The sequence below is a fragment of the Sinohyriopsis cumingii genome, chromosome 17 (genome assembly GCF_028554795.1).
Source record: "Sinohyriopsis cumingii isolate HCF-2022 chromosome 17, ASM2855479v2, whole genome shotgun sequence".
In the NCBI taxonomy this organism is placed as follows: Eukaryota; Metazoa; Mollusca; class Bivalvia; order Unionida; family Unionidae; genus Sinohyriopsis; species Sinohyriopsis cumingii.
In genome coordinates, this window is record NC_142977.1 from 90,782,900 (window position 1) to 90,800,402 (window position 17,503).

The 17,503-nt window shown below is 35.3% G+C and overlaps 1 protein-coding gene across 1 annotated transcript in view; it reads left to right on the forward strand.

The window, feature by feature from the left end:
- The window catches only part of LOC149779404 (cytochrome P450 20A1-like), a 73,255-nt gene that overhangs the window by 16,185 nt on the left and 39,567 nt on the right, over positions 1-17,503 (forward strand). Inside the window, exons 4-5 of the mRNA XM_089940069.1 lie at positions 246-391; positions 8,015-8,182. Coding sequence (XP_089796195.1) covers positions 246-391; positions 8,015-8,182 — 314 coding nt within the window. The remainder of the gene's footprint in view (positions 1-245; positions 392-8,014; positions 8,183-17,503) is intronic.

Below are 17,503 nucleotides of genomic sequence, written 5' to 3' on the forward strand. Positions count from 1 at the left end.
TTCAGAAAGCACACAGCTTATTTTTTATGGTAACTAATGTGCCTCCCTCAATAATAAATTGACTTTATCAAATCCATTTGACACAGTTATGGAAAAAGTACACAGTGCAAATTTTTTGTTATATTATTTCATTATGTTTTGTATGTTTATTAAATAGATATTTAAATTGCCATGTGTCATCTTGGATTATGCTTTCAATGTCATTTCAGAATAAGATATTTTGATAATGTTTTTGTTCATTTCAGCGGAGCTTTTCAAGCTTTTTGAGCCTCTTGATGGACCAAAGTGCATTCAGTATGCTAATGGGAGTGATGGGCGCAGTAGACGTGCTTTGTATGAAAAAGCATTTTCCCATGATGCCAATAGAAACTATTACCAATCTTTTCAAGAGGTAGCTGTTTGAAATTATGTTCACACAGTATCCATAATTATTGTCTCCTTTTTTATGGGTCAACATGGATGTCAAGTTTTTGATTGTGACTGAAGCAGCACTGTTTAAGTCCTGTATTAACATTTTTGAATGTCAGATATAATAATCATCATAATGTTGCTCTCAGGATGCTAGTGTTCCTGTTGTCTCATTTGCTTAATCTTAACACTATATACAGGTTGCTAGTGTTCCTGTTGTCTCATTTGCTTAATCTTAACACTATATACAGGTTGCTAGTGTTCCTGTTGTCTCAATTGCTTAATCTTAACACTATATACAGGTTGCTAGTGTTCCTGTTGTCTCAATTGCTTAATCTTAACACTATATACAGGTTGCTAGTGTTCCTGTTGTCTCAATTGCTTAATCTTAACACTGTATACAGGTTAAACAATTGATTGCCAGGGTTCCAGGTGTCTTGCCTCAGTCATAATAACACTCGCAGGTGAGACACCTGATACCAGGGTTCCAGGCATCTTGCCTGCATAATCATAATGTTATTTACACAGTGAGACACTTTGCCAGGGATCCAGGTATCACACTTGTATCATCATATTTTGTTCCCAGGTGGAGGTTTTATATGGCATAGTTCCAGGCATCTTGCCTGCATAATCATAGTGCTGTCCAGAGTTTCAGGTGTATTGCCTGCACCATCATACCATCCTAATGCTGTTCCTGGGGAGACACTAAGTATGCCAGGCTTATGTGTGTTTCACCTGTATAATCTTATGAGTCTATGCTCTTAAAATAATTAACAGAATAGAGTGAAGACAACAAGCTTTGTAAAATTTAACAAATAATTTATTTCCCTAGAATACAAAGTGAAAAATGAGAAGATCAAAAGAACTTATGGTATTGTGAATTAAATCCAGAATTAATCCAAGAATTAAAGTCTGAGTCCTAGTAATAAAAACGTCCTGAATAAAACTCAGTTCAAGTCCCAAAAAGATCCAAAATTGAAGGCAATGACATGTCTGGTATGGCCTGCAAAGTGCTGATATGTCAACAAAAAATAGTATTCCATGTTTGAATTCAGTATAAGTACCAATTCAGTCACAATAATCTAATGAGCCTTGTTATGTTTTTTTTACAACACAATAGCCTACAAAATTCACTTAGGAATCTCCAAAACCCTGATCCTGATCAACATATTTACTCCTCCTTTGTTTACCTGAATAATAATCCTGATAATAAGCTCATACATATAGAGAATAATGAAGCTATTGTTAGTTGTTTACATAAATGAAATAAATAATTAAAAAAGTTAGGTCAAGCAGAAATGAACTCAATTTTGGACAAGGTCAAGTCAAGCATACAATGTTACATTACAATAGCATGTAATTAAAAAAATAAAAATAAACTAAGAAACAAACAATTAAATATACATAACACTTCCCATCATAAAGAAAAAGACAGATTTACACAATAAAGCTTTCTTTTTACTATAAGTAAAATATGCATGTGGTAAAAATCCCATTATAAAATCTTACAAATGACACAAAGTATATGTAAAACAACATATTTCTATATACATAAGAGTGCATGTGCTATTAAATTGTCTTTTCCCTTGATGTGCCTAATGTCAATATTATTTTCCTGCAACAACATACTCCACTTTAATAATCTCTGATTTTTTATTTTCATCTTGCCGATGAAAGTAAGGGGTTTATCATCACTTAACACAATAATCGGAGAAGGAGCTGAACTAATGTAAACATCAAAGTGTTGTAATGCCAGTATCAAAGCCAAGCATTCCTTCTCGATTGTGGAATAATTTCTCTGGTGCTTATTTAATTTCTTAGAAAAATAGCACACTGGATGATCAACACCATTTTTATCTTCTTGAATCAATATTGCTCCAAACCCAACATCACTTGCATGAACAGACTATTTAAATGATTGGCTGAAATTTGGAGCTGTAAGAACTGGTGCACTCTTAAGTATGGCTTTTAACTTATCAAAAACTACTGACATTTTTCAGACCCATGAAACTTGGTTTTCTTACTCAATAACTTTGTCAGGGGTTCAGCAGTTATGGAAAAATTGGAACAAAATTTCTGATAGTATCCAGCCATACCCAAAAATTGCATCAGTTGATTTTTTCTGATAGGCACAGGGAATTTAGAGATAGCCTTGATCTTAGCATCTATAGGTTTAACTTGTCCATGTCCAACATTATGTCCTAGAAATGTTACACAAGCACAGCAAAACTCACTTTTAGATAAATTAATTGTTAAACTTGCAGCAGTGAGTCTGTCAAAGAATTTCCAAATTATCGCTAAATGATCTTTCCAGGTGTCATTGTAGATTATGACATCATCAAATATAAGCATCACAGTTATCTAGACCAGATGTGATCATGTTCATTAAACATAAAAAAGTACTTGGCAAACCTTTCATCCCAAACGGTGTCAATTTATATAGATAAAATCCATATATAGTCACGAATGCCAAAATTTTATCCTGTGTGGGTGTTGTTTCACAGATTTGGAATTTACAATTTCATCTTTATGGTAGATTTTACCTGTTTTTGTAGGAATGTCAGGAAATAAGTGCACTTATTCAAGTAATAACTGTTTTAGTTCATTCCTTTCTTGTTTTTGCAAATGTGTAAGTTTCTGGTCCAGATTATTCATGATTTCGGAATTCCAAAGATTTGTTACTGCAAAATCATATATTATTTTTCTTAAATCCTCACTGAATGGGACAGGTACAACTAAATTAATTGCATGATTAACCTGGCTATTTCTCTCAACATACTCTTTTAACATATTTGTGTGGCAAAGTTGTTTTTGTTTTCGCCTTCCAGAAGTATTTATGATATAATTTAGATGATTTACTCTCTTTTCATCTGTGTAAGGACCATAATACTGGGCCTGAAGAGGATTTTGTGGTATGAGCAAGAGAACCAGAACTATCACCAGGCTGAAAACTCCTTTCCTTTGTATTTTTGTCATACCTTAATTTCATTTTTGACTGAGTAGAGTGCAGATTAGTTCTTGCAACCTCACAAGCCTTTGACAACTTATACTTAAAATTTGAAACGTAATCGAGAAGATTTTGATTTTGATATCTTCATTAGAAAGAAGTTTCTTTTTCAACAACTTCAATGGTCCACACACAGTATGTCCAAAAACTAGTTCAAAGGGATTGAATCCTAAAGATTCTTGAACTGATTCCTAACAACAAACAATAGTAAATGAGTGCCTTCATCCCAATCTTTTCCCATATCAAAACAATATGACTGAATCATATTTTTCAAAGTTTGATGAACTCTTTCAAAAGCCCCTTGACTCTCAGGGTGATAGGCAGAAGATTTGAATTGTTGATTGCCTAATTCGTACATAACTTGCTGGAATATTCCAGACATAAAACTTGACCCTTGATAAGATTGGACAGATTTTGGAAGGCCAAATTAAGTTTTAAAAAACTTGATCAAAGCCTTTACTATTGTGTTACTTTTAATATTTCTTAAAGGAATTGTCTCTGGGAATCTTGTTGATGCACACTTTATGGTCAACAAGTATTAGTTACCTGACATGGTCTTAGGTAAGGGACCAACACAGTCTGCCATTACTGTAAGATGGTAATTAATATCCGTTGGAAACAACATTTCTAGCAGTCAAAACATTTGGGGTTTGTGGTAATCTGTAGAGTTCTAACATTTTGATGGCTGCTATTGTAATGTATTTTCAGGGTTGAAGACACGCCTACATTCACAAGGATTTTAATTTATTTCAAGGCTGAGTTGATGACAAAGGGACTAAATCAGTTAAATTTGCCATTTATTGTAATAACTATTAATTTGGAAAGATAAATGATTCAGATAAAAGTGTGAATTAGAATAAATGCTTTTAGAAATGATTGAACGCTAAAGTAAAATGAGAGCAAGATTCAGAATGGAAAAGTCATTGTGCAGTTTACCAGATTTTCAAACATGTCAATGTTTTCATGAGCATTTTTAAAAATATTTATTACAATAATGTGATTATACTAGGTAAAGATGATAGTACAGTGCATTCTACACTGATAGTAAAGATGATAGCGCAATGCATTCTGTACTGATAGTAAAGATGATATCACAGTACATTCTACACTGACAGTAAAGATGATAGTACAGTGCATTCTACACTGATAGTAAAGATGATATCACAGTGCATTCTACACTGATAGTAAAGATGATATCAAATTGCATTCAACACTGATAGTAAAGATGATAGTGCAGTGCATTCAACACTGATAGTAAAGATATCACAGTGCATTCTGTACTGATAGTAAAGATGATATCACAGTGCATTCAACACTGATAGTAAAGATGATGGTACATTGCATTCTGTACTGATAGTAAAGATGATATTAAATTGCATTCAACACTGATAGTAAAGATGATAGTACAGTGCATTCAACACTGATAGTAAAGATGATGGTACATTGCATTCTATACTGATGGTAAAGATGATATCAAATTGCATTCAACACTGATAGTAAAGATGATATCACAGTGCATTCTGTAGTGATAGTAAAGATGATATCACAGTGCATTCAACACTGATAGTAAAGATGATGGTACATTGCATTCTGTACTGATAGTAAAGATGATATCAAATTGCATTCAACACTGATAGTAAAGATGATAGTACAGTGCATTCAACACTGATAGTAAAGATGATAGTACAGTGCATTCAACACGGATAGTAAAGATGATGGTACATTGCATTCAATACTGATAGTAAAGATGATAGCACCGTGCATTCCACACTGATAGTAAAGATGATATCACATTAAATTCAACACTGATAGTAAAGATGATAGCACAGTGCATTCTGTACTGATAGTAAAGATGATATCACAGTGCATTCTACACTGATAGTAAAAATGATAGCACAGTACATTCTGTACTGATAGTAAAGATGATATCACAGTGAATTCAACACTGATAGTAAAGATGATAGCACAGTGCATTCTGTACTGATAGTAAAGATGATATCACAGTGAATTCAACACTGATAGTAAAGATGATAGTACAGTGCATTCTGTACTGATAGTAAAGATGATATCACAGTGCATTCAACACTGATAGTAAAGATGATATCACAGTGCATTCTACACTGACAGTAAAGATGATAGTACAGTGCATTCTGTACTGATAGTAAAGATGATAGTACAGTGCATTCTACACTGATAGTAAAAATGATAGCACAGTACATTCTGTACTGATAGTAAAGATGATATCACAGTGCATTCTACACTGATAGTAAAGATGATATCACAGTGCATTCAACACTGATAGTAAAGATGATAGTACAGTGCATTCAACACTGATAGTAAAGATGATATCACAGTGCATTCAGCACTGATAGTAAAGATGATAGTACAGTGCATTCTACACTGATAGTAAAGATGATATCACAGTGCATTCTACACTGACAGTAAAGATGATAGTACAGTGCATTCTACACTGATAGTAAAGATGATATTACAGTGCATTCAACACTGATAGTAAAGATGATATCACAGTGCATTCAACACTGATAGTAAAGATGATATCACAGTGCATTCTGTACTGATAGTAAAGATATCACAGTGCATCCTACACTGATAGTAAAGATGATATCACAGTGCATTCTACACTGATAGTAAAGATGATAGTACAGTACATTCTGTACTGATAGTAAAGATGATATCACTGTGCATTAAACACTGATAGTAATGATGATATCACAGTGTATTCTGTACTGATAGTAAAGATGATATCACAATGCATTCTACACTGATAGTAAAGATGATATCAAATTGCATTCAACACTGATAGTAAAAATGATATCACAGTGCATTCTGTACTGATAGTAAAGATGATAGTACAGTGCATTCTATACTGACAGTAAAGGTAAAGATGATAGTACAGTACAGAACTATTGTACTACAGTCACTAATTTTGAATTCTGATGTTTTCTAAGTATTTGGTACCTCACTACATTGAGTAATTGTATGATATAATAGTTTGGCAGCACAAAACAGGCAATATTGTACTTATTTTTTTTTTTAAAAAAACATGCAGGCAGAAAAGTGTTCCAAAAGAACTTTTGGTATACATGTAACATTGGTGTTTAAGGATATTTACATAGCAGACAGATTCAGGTCAGCAGGATATGGAACTTAAAATTTGATTATTGCTTTAATCCAGAAAATGTAATTTATAAAATTATTAAAGTATTTTGACAATGGTTTAGTCCATATTCCATAATACACATTTCTCTTCCTGTTCTTTCTTGACACATGTAGCAGTCAATGTTCTGTCATATTTGAGCTGAAGATTTGGTAAATGGGGAGACTTGTTAATGAACCAGAGTTATTGTGGAAAATACTTATTTTCGACTTAACACAACTTCACTTTTCCTATGAGTATACTTTTTAAAAAGAACTCACATTGGCATAGATTGTCACTTCTGGTATGTAAGTTGTCTATGTATGTTTAGAGATATGTGGTATGACTGTTGAAAGAAAGGACATGATTGTCATGGCTGGTGTAAATATTTCAAGTAGATGGTCCAATTGAAGCCAGTTTATATGAAATCCAGAACATCCAAAACAAACATCCCCCAACTTTTTCATAGGTTTGTAAGTGACACAGAAATGTAATGGCTCCAAGGTAGTTTGGATAAATGGACTGTGCTTATTTCTTTTAGTAACTTTGCTACAATTTCTACATGGTTTTCATACAGAGTATGATTCCACCTTGGCATTTTCATAAGGAGTATTTTCAGATTTTAAGGGAGCCAGTAACTATGAACAGAGTCTTTGTAGTGTTTCAGCAATCGTATGCATTTTGTGATAAATAACTAATAATGAACAAACAAAACTTATAGTTTTGTCTTCATTATCAGCATTTTCCCAAGATCATGTGTTGTGTGCAGAGACATTACTGCCAAATACTGAAAACTGCATGTAAGTGCAGAGACATTACCACAACTACTAAAACTTGCATATCCGCCATCATACAAACTAAGTGCAGCTGGTAAAATGTTTTTATGAACTTGAAAATTAATTTTAAAAAGCATCTCTTTAATCATTTGCTGAAAGTCACTTAGTAAATGTTTGATTATAGGGCCTAATCATTAACTTGGGCACATGATCATTTTGAGCTTTGTAAATTTTAATGTATTCTACATGTTTCGTGGGTTCGATCCCTGGCCGAGTCATACCAAAGACTTACAAAAATGGTACTAACAGCTGCCTTACTTGGCGCTCAGCATTAAGAGGTTAGTGTTAGGACTGGTCGGCCTGGTGTCAGGATAATGTGACTAGGTGTGACATCATGCTACATGTCTGCGGCATGATACCCCAGTGCTAGACATGACTATAAACTGCCACATTGCAGACATCATAGCGATATGACTGTTAAAGCTACATTAAAATTCCAAATCACACACACTCACACATTTTGTTGTGTTCAAAGCAGATTGACTCTGCATGATGTTCACTTCCTTGTCTAATTTTAAAAGGGGTGGGGCAGGCATTACATTTTAGGGGGATTCACACAATCTGTATAAAAAGAACTGCTTGCTGATCTATTATTTTACATTGAAGGTTGCAGATGAGCTTGCTAATAAGTGGTTGACTTTGACAAAGGAGGAACACGTGCCCCTGAGTATGTACATGTCAGCATTTGCCCTGAAGGCAGTTCTGATAACCCTGTTCGGGAAGAACATCAAAGATGACAAAATTTTATTGGAGTTTAGAAGAAAATATGATGTGGTAAGATTTCTTATAGAAATTATTATGTGGATTCTTATGTTCTGTATGTTTGTGAACCTTTATTAACTAAAAATTAAATAAATTTAACAAGGAAACTGATATTTGAAAGAACTCTTTCCCAAGTATTGTTTTGGTTTTGTGTTATGTGGCACAGTGACACGAAAACGTTATTTAGTGCTGAGGCAATCAGAATAAAGTGTCTTGCCCAAGGACACACCATTATAGTCAACCCAGACTGATCCATTGGTAGGATTCAAACTCAAGTCCCTTTAGTCAGGTGAGTGGCATGCAGAGTTACAGCAGCTTCTTCTTAGAAAGTAAAGAGTATGATTCTTGGTGATGTCCAAATCAATCATTTCATGGAAATCTGTGGCTGAGTTCTCACATTATTGATTCACCACAAAAATAGTGACTTTAATTAAGAGTTCAACGTTGTATTTTTCTGAGTTTATCGTGGTATAAACTGTCAGTTGCCGACTCACACGGCTTACATAATGCCCTTCGGGTGTTATTTGCTGTGTGAGTCGGCAACTGACAGTTTATACCACGATAAACTCAGAAGAAAAAAACGTTAAGCTCTTATAATTGAAATTTCAATTATTCGTTATGTTATTTTGTTTGCATCATTAGAAAACAGAAATCTTAATTGAGTGTAGTAATATATGTTTGGGGTTTTCTGTTATTTAGCTGTTTATAGCCCTTGGGATTGTCCTGTTTGGTCGTAATAGGGTCATCATAATACTAGTCCTTCAACCAATGAAAGCCAAATTTATTCAATTTTTTTATATAAAAAAATTGTTATAATGTTCTTTTTCATTAATGCTTACTTTGTGTCTGCCTTCACTGGCAGTGTTTATCTTATGCTGTACATGTGACTCTATTTATAGAAGTGGGTATTCTTTGAAAAGTAGTTCTCCTTACAGTTCATACAAAAATAAACACAATTCATTTTGATCACGTGTAAACATTCTGACCAATGGAAATGTTACTTTCCTTTACCAGCTACTGGCATTGCAATTATAATGTTATGGTTTTTAATGTTCTTTATTTTCCATACAAAGTTTTAGATACCCTGCAAAAAATGTTGCAAAAGCAAACCGTAACAGCAGCAAAATTATATGACATCTGGTGTAATTTTAGCATCAGGATTGAGCTCTTTTTTTTCCCCAGTGGAAATGACCACATTTATTATTGCTGAGATGGATATTTGTCCAACATTGCTTACATGTTTACAATGGTAGTGAAGTGGATGGTGTTTAATCTGGCAACAGTCAGTGTCATAGAATGACATTTAGTCTATTGAGCATAACAATTTAATTCATTCAGTTCTTTACCTGGTGTTATGCATGCCCATGTGTACCAAGGGTTATTATTCCTTATGGATCATAAAACTAAATTACTGTGCCACACCAGATCAGGCATATAGTGTTAATCTTGTCAGCCCAACCATCCATCCAGCCAGCTGTCTGTCTGTCACACCTTACTTTTTTGCATTTAGGTCACTTTCAGGCATGGTGGTGGGACATTTGTATTTTATGAACACATTTCTTAGGGAAAAAAGGCATGGGATAAAACAATTCACTGTCATAAGAGTTTGAACCTATGATTGCCCATCTGAGAATTAAACCATTTAGACCATTGGACTATCAGCAAGGGATGAACCTTTTGACCATTGGACTGTTGATGAGAGATGAACCATTTAGACCATTGATAACTGCTGGACTGAGCTGAACCATTTAGACAATTGAACTATTGATGGGAGATGAACCATTTAGACTATTGGACTATTGATGGGAGTTGAACTGTTGAGACCATTGGACTATTGATGAGAGCTGAGCCATTTAGACCACTGATTGCATTGATGACTATTTAAGCTAGAAATGCCTGGACTCTGATACAAGCTAAGATGTTGATCTCTACTGACTTTTGAGCATGTAATCCAATAAAGGTTTTTATCATTACAATTAATGTTGCTACTAGAGAGCTATTGATCAGTATGGATAATTTCAATTACACCTTCACATCCTATCAGGCATCACATTCTGTCAGTGATGACTATTTAAGAGCTGAACCATTCAGACCATTGGACTGTTGATGGGAGTTGAACTTTTGAGACCATTGGACTATTGATGAGAGCTGAACCATTTAGACCATTGATTGCAGGACTGAGAGCTGAAACATTTAGACCATTGGACAATTCATGAGAGCTGAACCATTTCGACCATTGGACTATTGATGAAAGTTGAACTGCTTAGATCATTGATGACTCTTGAACAGAGTTGAATTATTTAGACCATTGGACTTGTTGTTATGACTATATGGTCTTAAAATAAGTAGCAGAAAAGAGTGAAAACCAGCAAATTTTGTATAATGGAACAAATGCTTTATTTCCCTAATGTACTAAGTGAAAAATTAAAAGTAACTTGCAGTATGGTAAATGAAATCCTAAATAGTCCTAAAGTTCCATCAGTTGTCCAAAAGTACTGAGTATTCCAAATGAGTTTCGTTGGTGTTCCAAATGAAGTCTGATTGTTTGTGTTGATGTGCCAGTAGTCTGGAATAATTTCATGTGCTAACAGTTTTGATGTATGACAGTGATATAATCCAAAATGTCTTGACATGAATTCACAGTAATTCCAAAACAGTTCAGTAGTCTTGTAGTTTATGACTGTCACAGAATTAGGCAAAGAAATAACTTGGTTTTGTCTTAAAACAATTCGACTATTTCTCATTGTACATGTGTACAACGTTATCTAGGGTGAATGTGTTTTTCCAGGTAAGCGACTGTATTAACATGTATCTAGCCACAGATTACTTGTGACAGGTATCATGACTAACATGATATGCACAGGTATTCTACCCTGACTTGTGCTCACTCTCCTATGAATTTAAGAAAGACCAATTTCTAAAACCCACACTGGTCGTTTTTGGATCACGTCAAGGAGTATACACTCTCCATTGTTCTCCAGCCATAGGGGTAAGTGTTTAATTTACATTTTTATTTGAGATGCGAAGTTTATTCGGTTTGTAATGTCTTATCGCGTAATAATGTGTTTATTACAACGCAGATTTAAAGTATTATCATATATCTAGAGATTATACAGAAACTATTATTATGTCCAATTTGGTTTTATTGTAGCTGATTCTGACTTGTGTTCGTAGCTGACTGTGTTTGTAGCTGACTGTTATGGTAGCTGACCGTGTTTGTAGCTGTGATTGTGTCTATGAAATGTGATTGTCAATGTGACTGTGAATATGACTAGAGTGGTCTGAAGCTGTCCGAAGCCGTCTAAAGTCGCTTAGAGCCATCTGGAGTTTCCAGAACAATTAATGTTATGTGCTGTCAATATGTATGTATGTACGTATGTCTGTGCCACGGACATAGACGTAGCAAAATTGAAAAAGTGCTGTATGCTGTCTGTACGTGTAACGTATGACTGTACTTGTAGTGGATTCATAAAGGGTGTGAGTGGTCGATAAGAGTGTGGACCAACCCAAGGAATTGTGCGACTGTACAAGGGGTCTAGCAGCATACGATTGGATCAGTTGTTGTTCCATTGCATTTTTGTTGTTGTTTATATTCATAAGATTATTGTGAATCTTAGTTGTGGTAAGATTATTGTGAATCTTAGTTGTGGTAAGATTATTGTGAATCTTAGTTGTGGTAAGATTATTGTGAATCTTAGTTGTGGTAAGATTATTGTGAATCTTGGTTGTGTCAAGATTATTTTGAATCTTAGTTGTGTCAAGATTATTTTGAATCTTAATAGAATTTTTGTTCGAGATTATGTGAATCTCTTATTGTGTAAAATACTGTTTGAGGTGTATGTGCAGTCCATGAGGGTTCTTGGATCTGTACTTCATTTTGATTTAATATTTGTTTTGTTTATTTTCGATGTGTGAATGTTGTGTAGAGTGATTTGAGTAAATCGTATGTTGAGAGCATGAGAGAATCATTGTATTTTTACATCATATATTTATCATTATTAATTCATTCATAAATTTCCATCTTTCCCACATTGTGTTTGTCTTGTTCATTTGGTCCAAAAACTCACTCGGTTGCAATTCTGCGACAGTGACCACTTTCCATCAATAAATCCTCTCAAATGAATGCAACTAAATGATCTCACTATAGACTGATGTTTAAGATAGAAATATCTAAACCTCAGGGTAAACATCTGTTTTATTAAAAGCTGAGATGCAGTTTCAGAACAAGAATGAGGATCAGATAATCATTTCCAAAATATTCTACTTGTCAACAATGTCATGTCCTTTAGCAGCTGACCAGTCAGAAATTAATTCCAAAGGAAAGCCCATGTCCTGTGCTTAAATCCCATCAAATTCATCAGCAAGATCTATTTCACAGTTTCCAAGGTCAATAGGCCACAATAACATGTTTACTCAAATGAAATGACCTTATCTTAAAGTACAAACCCACAGTCATGAACAAAATTAGCTGTTTAATATGTCATTTGCTAAATGACCCTTACAATTTATAATCATAAATATTAGCGTACAAAATATAGATAAATATGACACTATCAAAAAGAGTTTAACCATTAGACCATTGGACAACTATATAGACCATTGGACTGTTGATGAAAGCTGAACCAAATAGACCATTGGACTATTAGTGTTCTCACTTTATAGAGCAAATACTTTGTACTGCATAGCTGCTGTAGATTGTGTATGTATTTAATATAGGTTTAAGAAATGCAGAGGCAGAAATATGACCTTGTGATAGACCTATGCTTTCATAATGGCTAGTCAAAATAAATATTGAATACTAATTTTCCAGCTGGTCAATAGTTTCATTAAAATAATTTGCTGGCTACTTTTCTGGCTTCTTTGTCCAATGTAAAGGAAGAAACAGGTGACGTGTTTACCATCAGAATTTAGATTATGGACCTAATTTTGGCTTCTACTAAAAATTTATTTAGTTGTAACCTAGTATGCACTGGTCATGCTTGCAGATGAAAACATTAAGCATTAAAATTATGCTTATTCGAGTGCTTGAAAATAATATTGCTTTCAAGCTATTTATACCTAACAATAAATTTGAAGTGATTTATAACGAGAAATTGCGTGTTTTCATTTTCTTCTTCATATATGTTACCTGATCATAATACCTTAGGAGTACTGCCCCTACCTCGCAAATCCACTAAATCTTTAGCTTTTGGAGCTAAATCTGGTTTTAAGACAAAATGATCTCACAATATAGGGATTCATGCAAAATCAGTTACTACTTCTGCTTGTGTGAATTACATGCTGTCTCTCCTGTTGAGAGACTTCACAAACCATCTTCAAGAATTTTGGAAATTACTTAAATATGGAGCAGGATGGAGGAGATTCTCATCTCTGGGAAGTATACTCCATCCATATTTCCAACTTTTTCATGAAACATTCTTTTGCAAACAAAGTCTCTACCTATTTTGATTTACAGCTTTCTCACATAACTGGGTGCCCTTCTGTACTTATTGGATAGGTCATGATGCTGCCTCTCAGCTTGGAACAACTGCATTTTCTTGTGAAAGTAACGTCTTTGCTATAGAAAACTTGGGATTGCAGCAGTTATTTAAGTTAATGCTGTATGTGTATCACTGTATAATTTCTGCTTTAGTGGGAGAAATACAGGTACGTTTCTTGTAGGTAATTTATTATCTAACTATAGTTATAAAAAGTGATGCTTCAGTGACTTTACCTGTATAATCAATCTCTTGATCCTTCCTTATTAGTAAGTTACACATAGTGCTTATTAAAAGCGACATTTCTCTATTGTTGTTTGCCCTTTTCTACAGGTAACTTTACACAGTGTAGTGAAGTAGCCCATTAATATTTCCACTTAATAAAACAGGATGTGTGGCCAACTACCCATGTGTAATATTGTCTGTTCTAATTCACACTACATATTTAGACCATGGCTGTGACTAAGTGCAAACAATGTAAACAGTATCAAGGTGTATATGACAACCATAGTACATGTCTTGAATGCATGGGTTGCCACTCTGGACTTAACCAAAAGTAATTGGGCCGTAGTATTGGGAGGTCAATCAAAATAGAAAGGGAAAATGCAGAAGTGCACTCTGAAAGATCACAGTGCCATAAATGATGACATCTCCTTGCTCAATGATTTTCATTTGGATGAGTATTTTAATCCAGGGGCCCACCAGCCAAGAAGCCAAGAAGTGATCTTGGGAATTCCTTTTGGCAACAGCTTCAGATAACAAGTAAACCAGGATAACCTTTTCAGCTGCAGCTACAGCCCCAGCTATATCATTACCAATAGGCCTGATACTACATGGGTTCAAATGCCAGTCATCTCCACTAGATACATAGGTGTGAGGTTGAGATAAAGTTAAGCCAACTTAGATCCTGTCTCGCACCATGCAAGTGAAAACTGGTTCTGTGTATTAAACATAAAAATCTGGACATCATGGATGATAAACTGGCACTGTTCTGCCATAATCAGACTTCATTTCACATAGCAACAGGTCAGCTACATGGGCAATTTTTCATTTCATCATCATTCATGATTCAACCAGGAGACGTTGCAGGAGTAACACCGGAACGTTGGCCACTATATCGACATGGGCGGAGACAGGAGCGAAAAAAGCGTGCTGCACATGGGACATGACGAACTACTCGATTAGAAGAAAGAGGAGCATGGCCACATACATGTGTAAGCTACTCATGGTGACTTATCTACCCACCCATCGAGTCTAAAAACTAAAGCTTAGGCTTAAATAGTGACTGGTGTATTATTAGTCCAGTTGTAATGCTGTGACAGGAAAATTATCATGACTGAGAAAGGAAATGGCAGACTTTATTTTCAGAAGGTGCACCTTAGCTGTTGCCTACAGATGAAGAACATGCCTACCCAAGTGCCAGTGCAGACCATACTCCAGACATGCCTGAATGTTCCTGAACTCGACATGAATAGGTCGAGTAATTACCATATTGCCTGGTTGAATGTATGTGGTTCACATTTTGGCTTGAGAACCGTTTTTGAATATATCTTTATTTCACTATTCTGATTTGATCCTTTGGTTACCGCCATTGAAATTTTCCAGTTTATCTATGGGTGATACTGAATAATTATTGAGTAATTTTGACATAACTGATTGGTATTTTTCAGATAATAGAAGTATACTTGATACACAAAATTCAAATTTCATTGATGAATCAAGAAATTTATTGACTTATTTTGTTAATTGCACAGATGGCTTAAACATTATTGGTATTTTAATATTGTCCATTAGAAATAACTGGACTAGATTTGATTAAGTATGAGCTCCAATTTCAGAGCTATTTATGCTTGCACCTTCTGCTGGGTCCCTTGCCTCCTAGCCTCTCTCGGATATTCATACTGTGATGGAGATGTGGAACAATTTCCACCTCTCAAATTTCAGTTGTCCGATGTGACATCATAGTTGTGACCAATCGCAATGGGAGTCTCATTCTGCTTTGGTAGACACCTGGCTCAGTAGAACAGACTAAAAACATTCTTATTTTAACATGAATGTGTGTTGGGTTAATTCCCACTCATGAAAGCCCTACATTCAAGTTGTTAGGGACTTAAAATAGACCCACGACCTGAGGCTAAATTAGCAGTGCTCTTTGAGCACATTAAATGTGTGGGGGATGTGGTACGAATTCCTTCCCCCACAAATAATTATCAGTCTGCCATGCGGACATAAACTCAACGTACATGCCCTGGCAGGCGAACAAATTGTTAATCCAATTGTAAGTAAGTCAGTCTTACCCATAAAGTCAAAGGAGGGAATACCTTTGTCCATTATGCCAACCTGATGCCAGAACACCAGCATGCATGAATCAGGATACCCACTATAGTGCCACAAGATACTCAGGTCAGCCTATGTCCAGTTTAGTGTCCCAGTGTCAACATGATATGGAATCAGTTCTTTTGTATTGCCACTTTAAGGGAGGACTTATAATGTGATTGTCAGAAAGTTACCATATTCCAGTCATGACAGTTTGCCCAATCATATGATTGGCAGCCATTTTAGACAATCTTCACCAGTGCCATCTTAGATTGCAGAGATATTGGTATCACTACATTCTTCTATGGGCTAAATTTTCTTTGTTAGGTTTAATAATGTCAACATAAGACTGTATCCTGGCATAAATCAAAGAAGTCTTTCACATGCTACCACCAGTTTTTTCCTCCTCCGTAGAAGTCGTCAACAGCTTGGTCCAGAAGGTATTTGTTGACTGCTAATCAAGAATGTGAACCAGCATTCAAACTGCTACCACAGTCTGGTCAAGTGGCTGACCCACTGGGTTGTTTACACAGATGATTTCAGGACCCATGTCAGTAGACTTTTCTTTTTGTAGCTATGCCTTGCATCAAATTTTAGACAGAGATTCTATAAAACACACACTCCAATGTTTCACATAGACTCCTCAGCAGCAGTAGACAGAGACACTGGGAATTTCAAAACCCTCCTCAGTATGTTTAGACTGGAAGTACTTTAATGACACAACAGTTGGTCTAGAATGTTTTTGCAGTAGGCTTCATGTCTGACTTAGTCTCAGTGGCAGTCTAATGACAAGCAGACAACAGTTTATCATCTCCCATCATGAATCCCACCAGATATGCATGAGAGTCTGTCTATTGAATCGCACGAGTACTAAATAGAGCTGTACAACAAATGCTGGCAATGCCTTCAACAGCAACGTCAAATCTTCAACTGGCAGGTAGGGATGCAGTCCTCTAGACTTCACCTTTTACCATAAAGTCAGGTGTGGTTCAAAGCCATTCTCTTTTAACCTTTTTTTTGAATAGTCAGGTGGAGGATAGACATAATCAAGCCACCAAGGAAATACATTTTGATGTAGCCTTAGAGACTGAGGAGATATTTTCAAGGGAGTAATTAAAAGGATGGAAAGGACACCTCTAGGACTAAACAGAAAGGGAAACAGTTCTACTGATCCTTTACAGGCAGAAGGGTAACAGTGGCATTCATTGACTAGTTCTAAACCTTAGAGCTCTGAATCATTTCATCTGGGGAGACGGTTTGCTAGTTTAGGACACTCTTTAATATCCATCATCATTCCTGGATCTTTGGGCATATTATGGACAGAGTAATGGATTACTTGGGGACAATCAATGTGTCCATGACATCCAGCTACCTGAACAACATTCTTTTATTATATTATTCTTTGGAACAAACAATACATCTCCATGCAGTCCCATCTAAAAAAAAACTTGGAGACCCTCTCTTGCCTTATGTCAGGTTTTTCCTTGCAGGTGTGGCATCAGAGGTTGAAGGCTTGTATCAACACAACCATAGTAGGTTG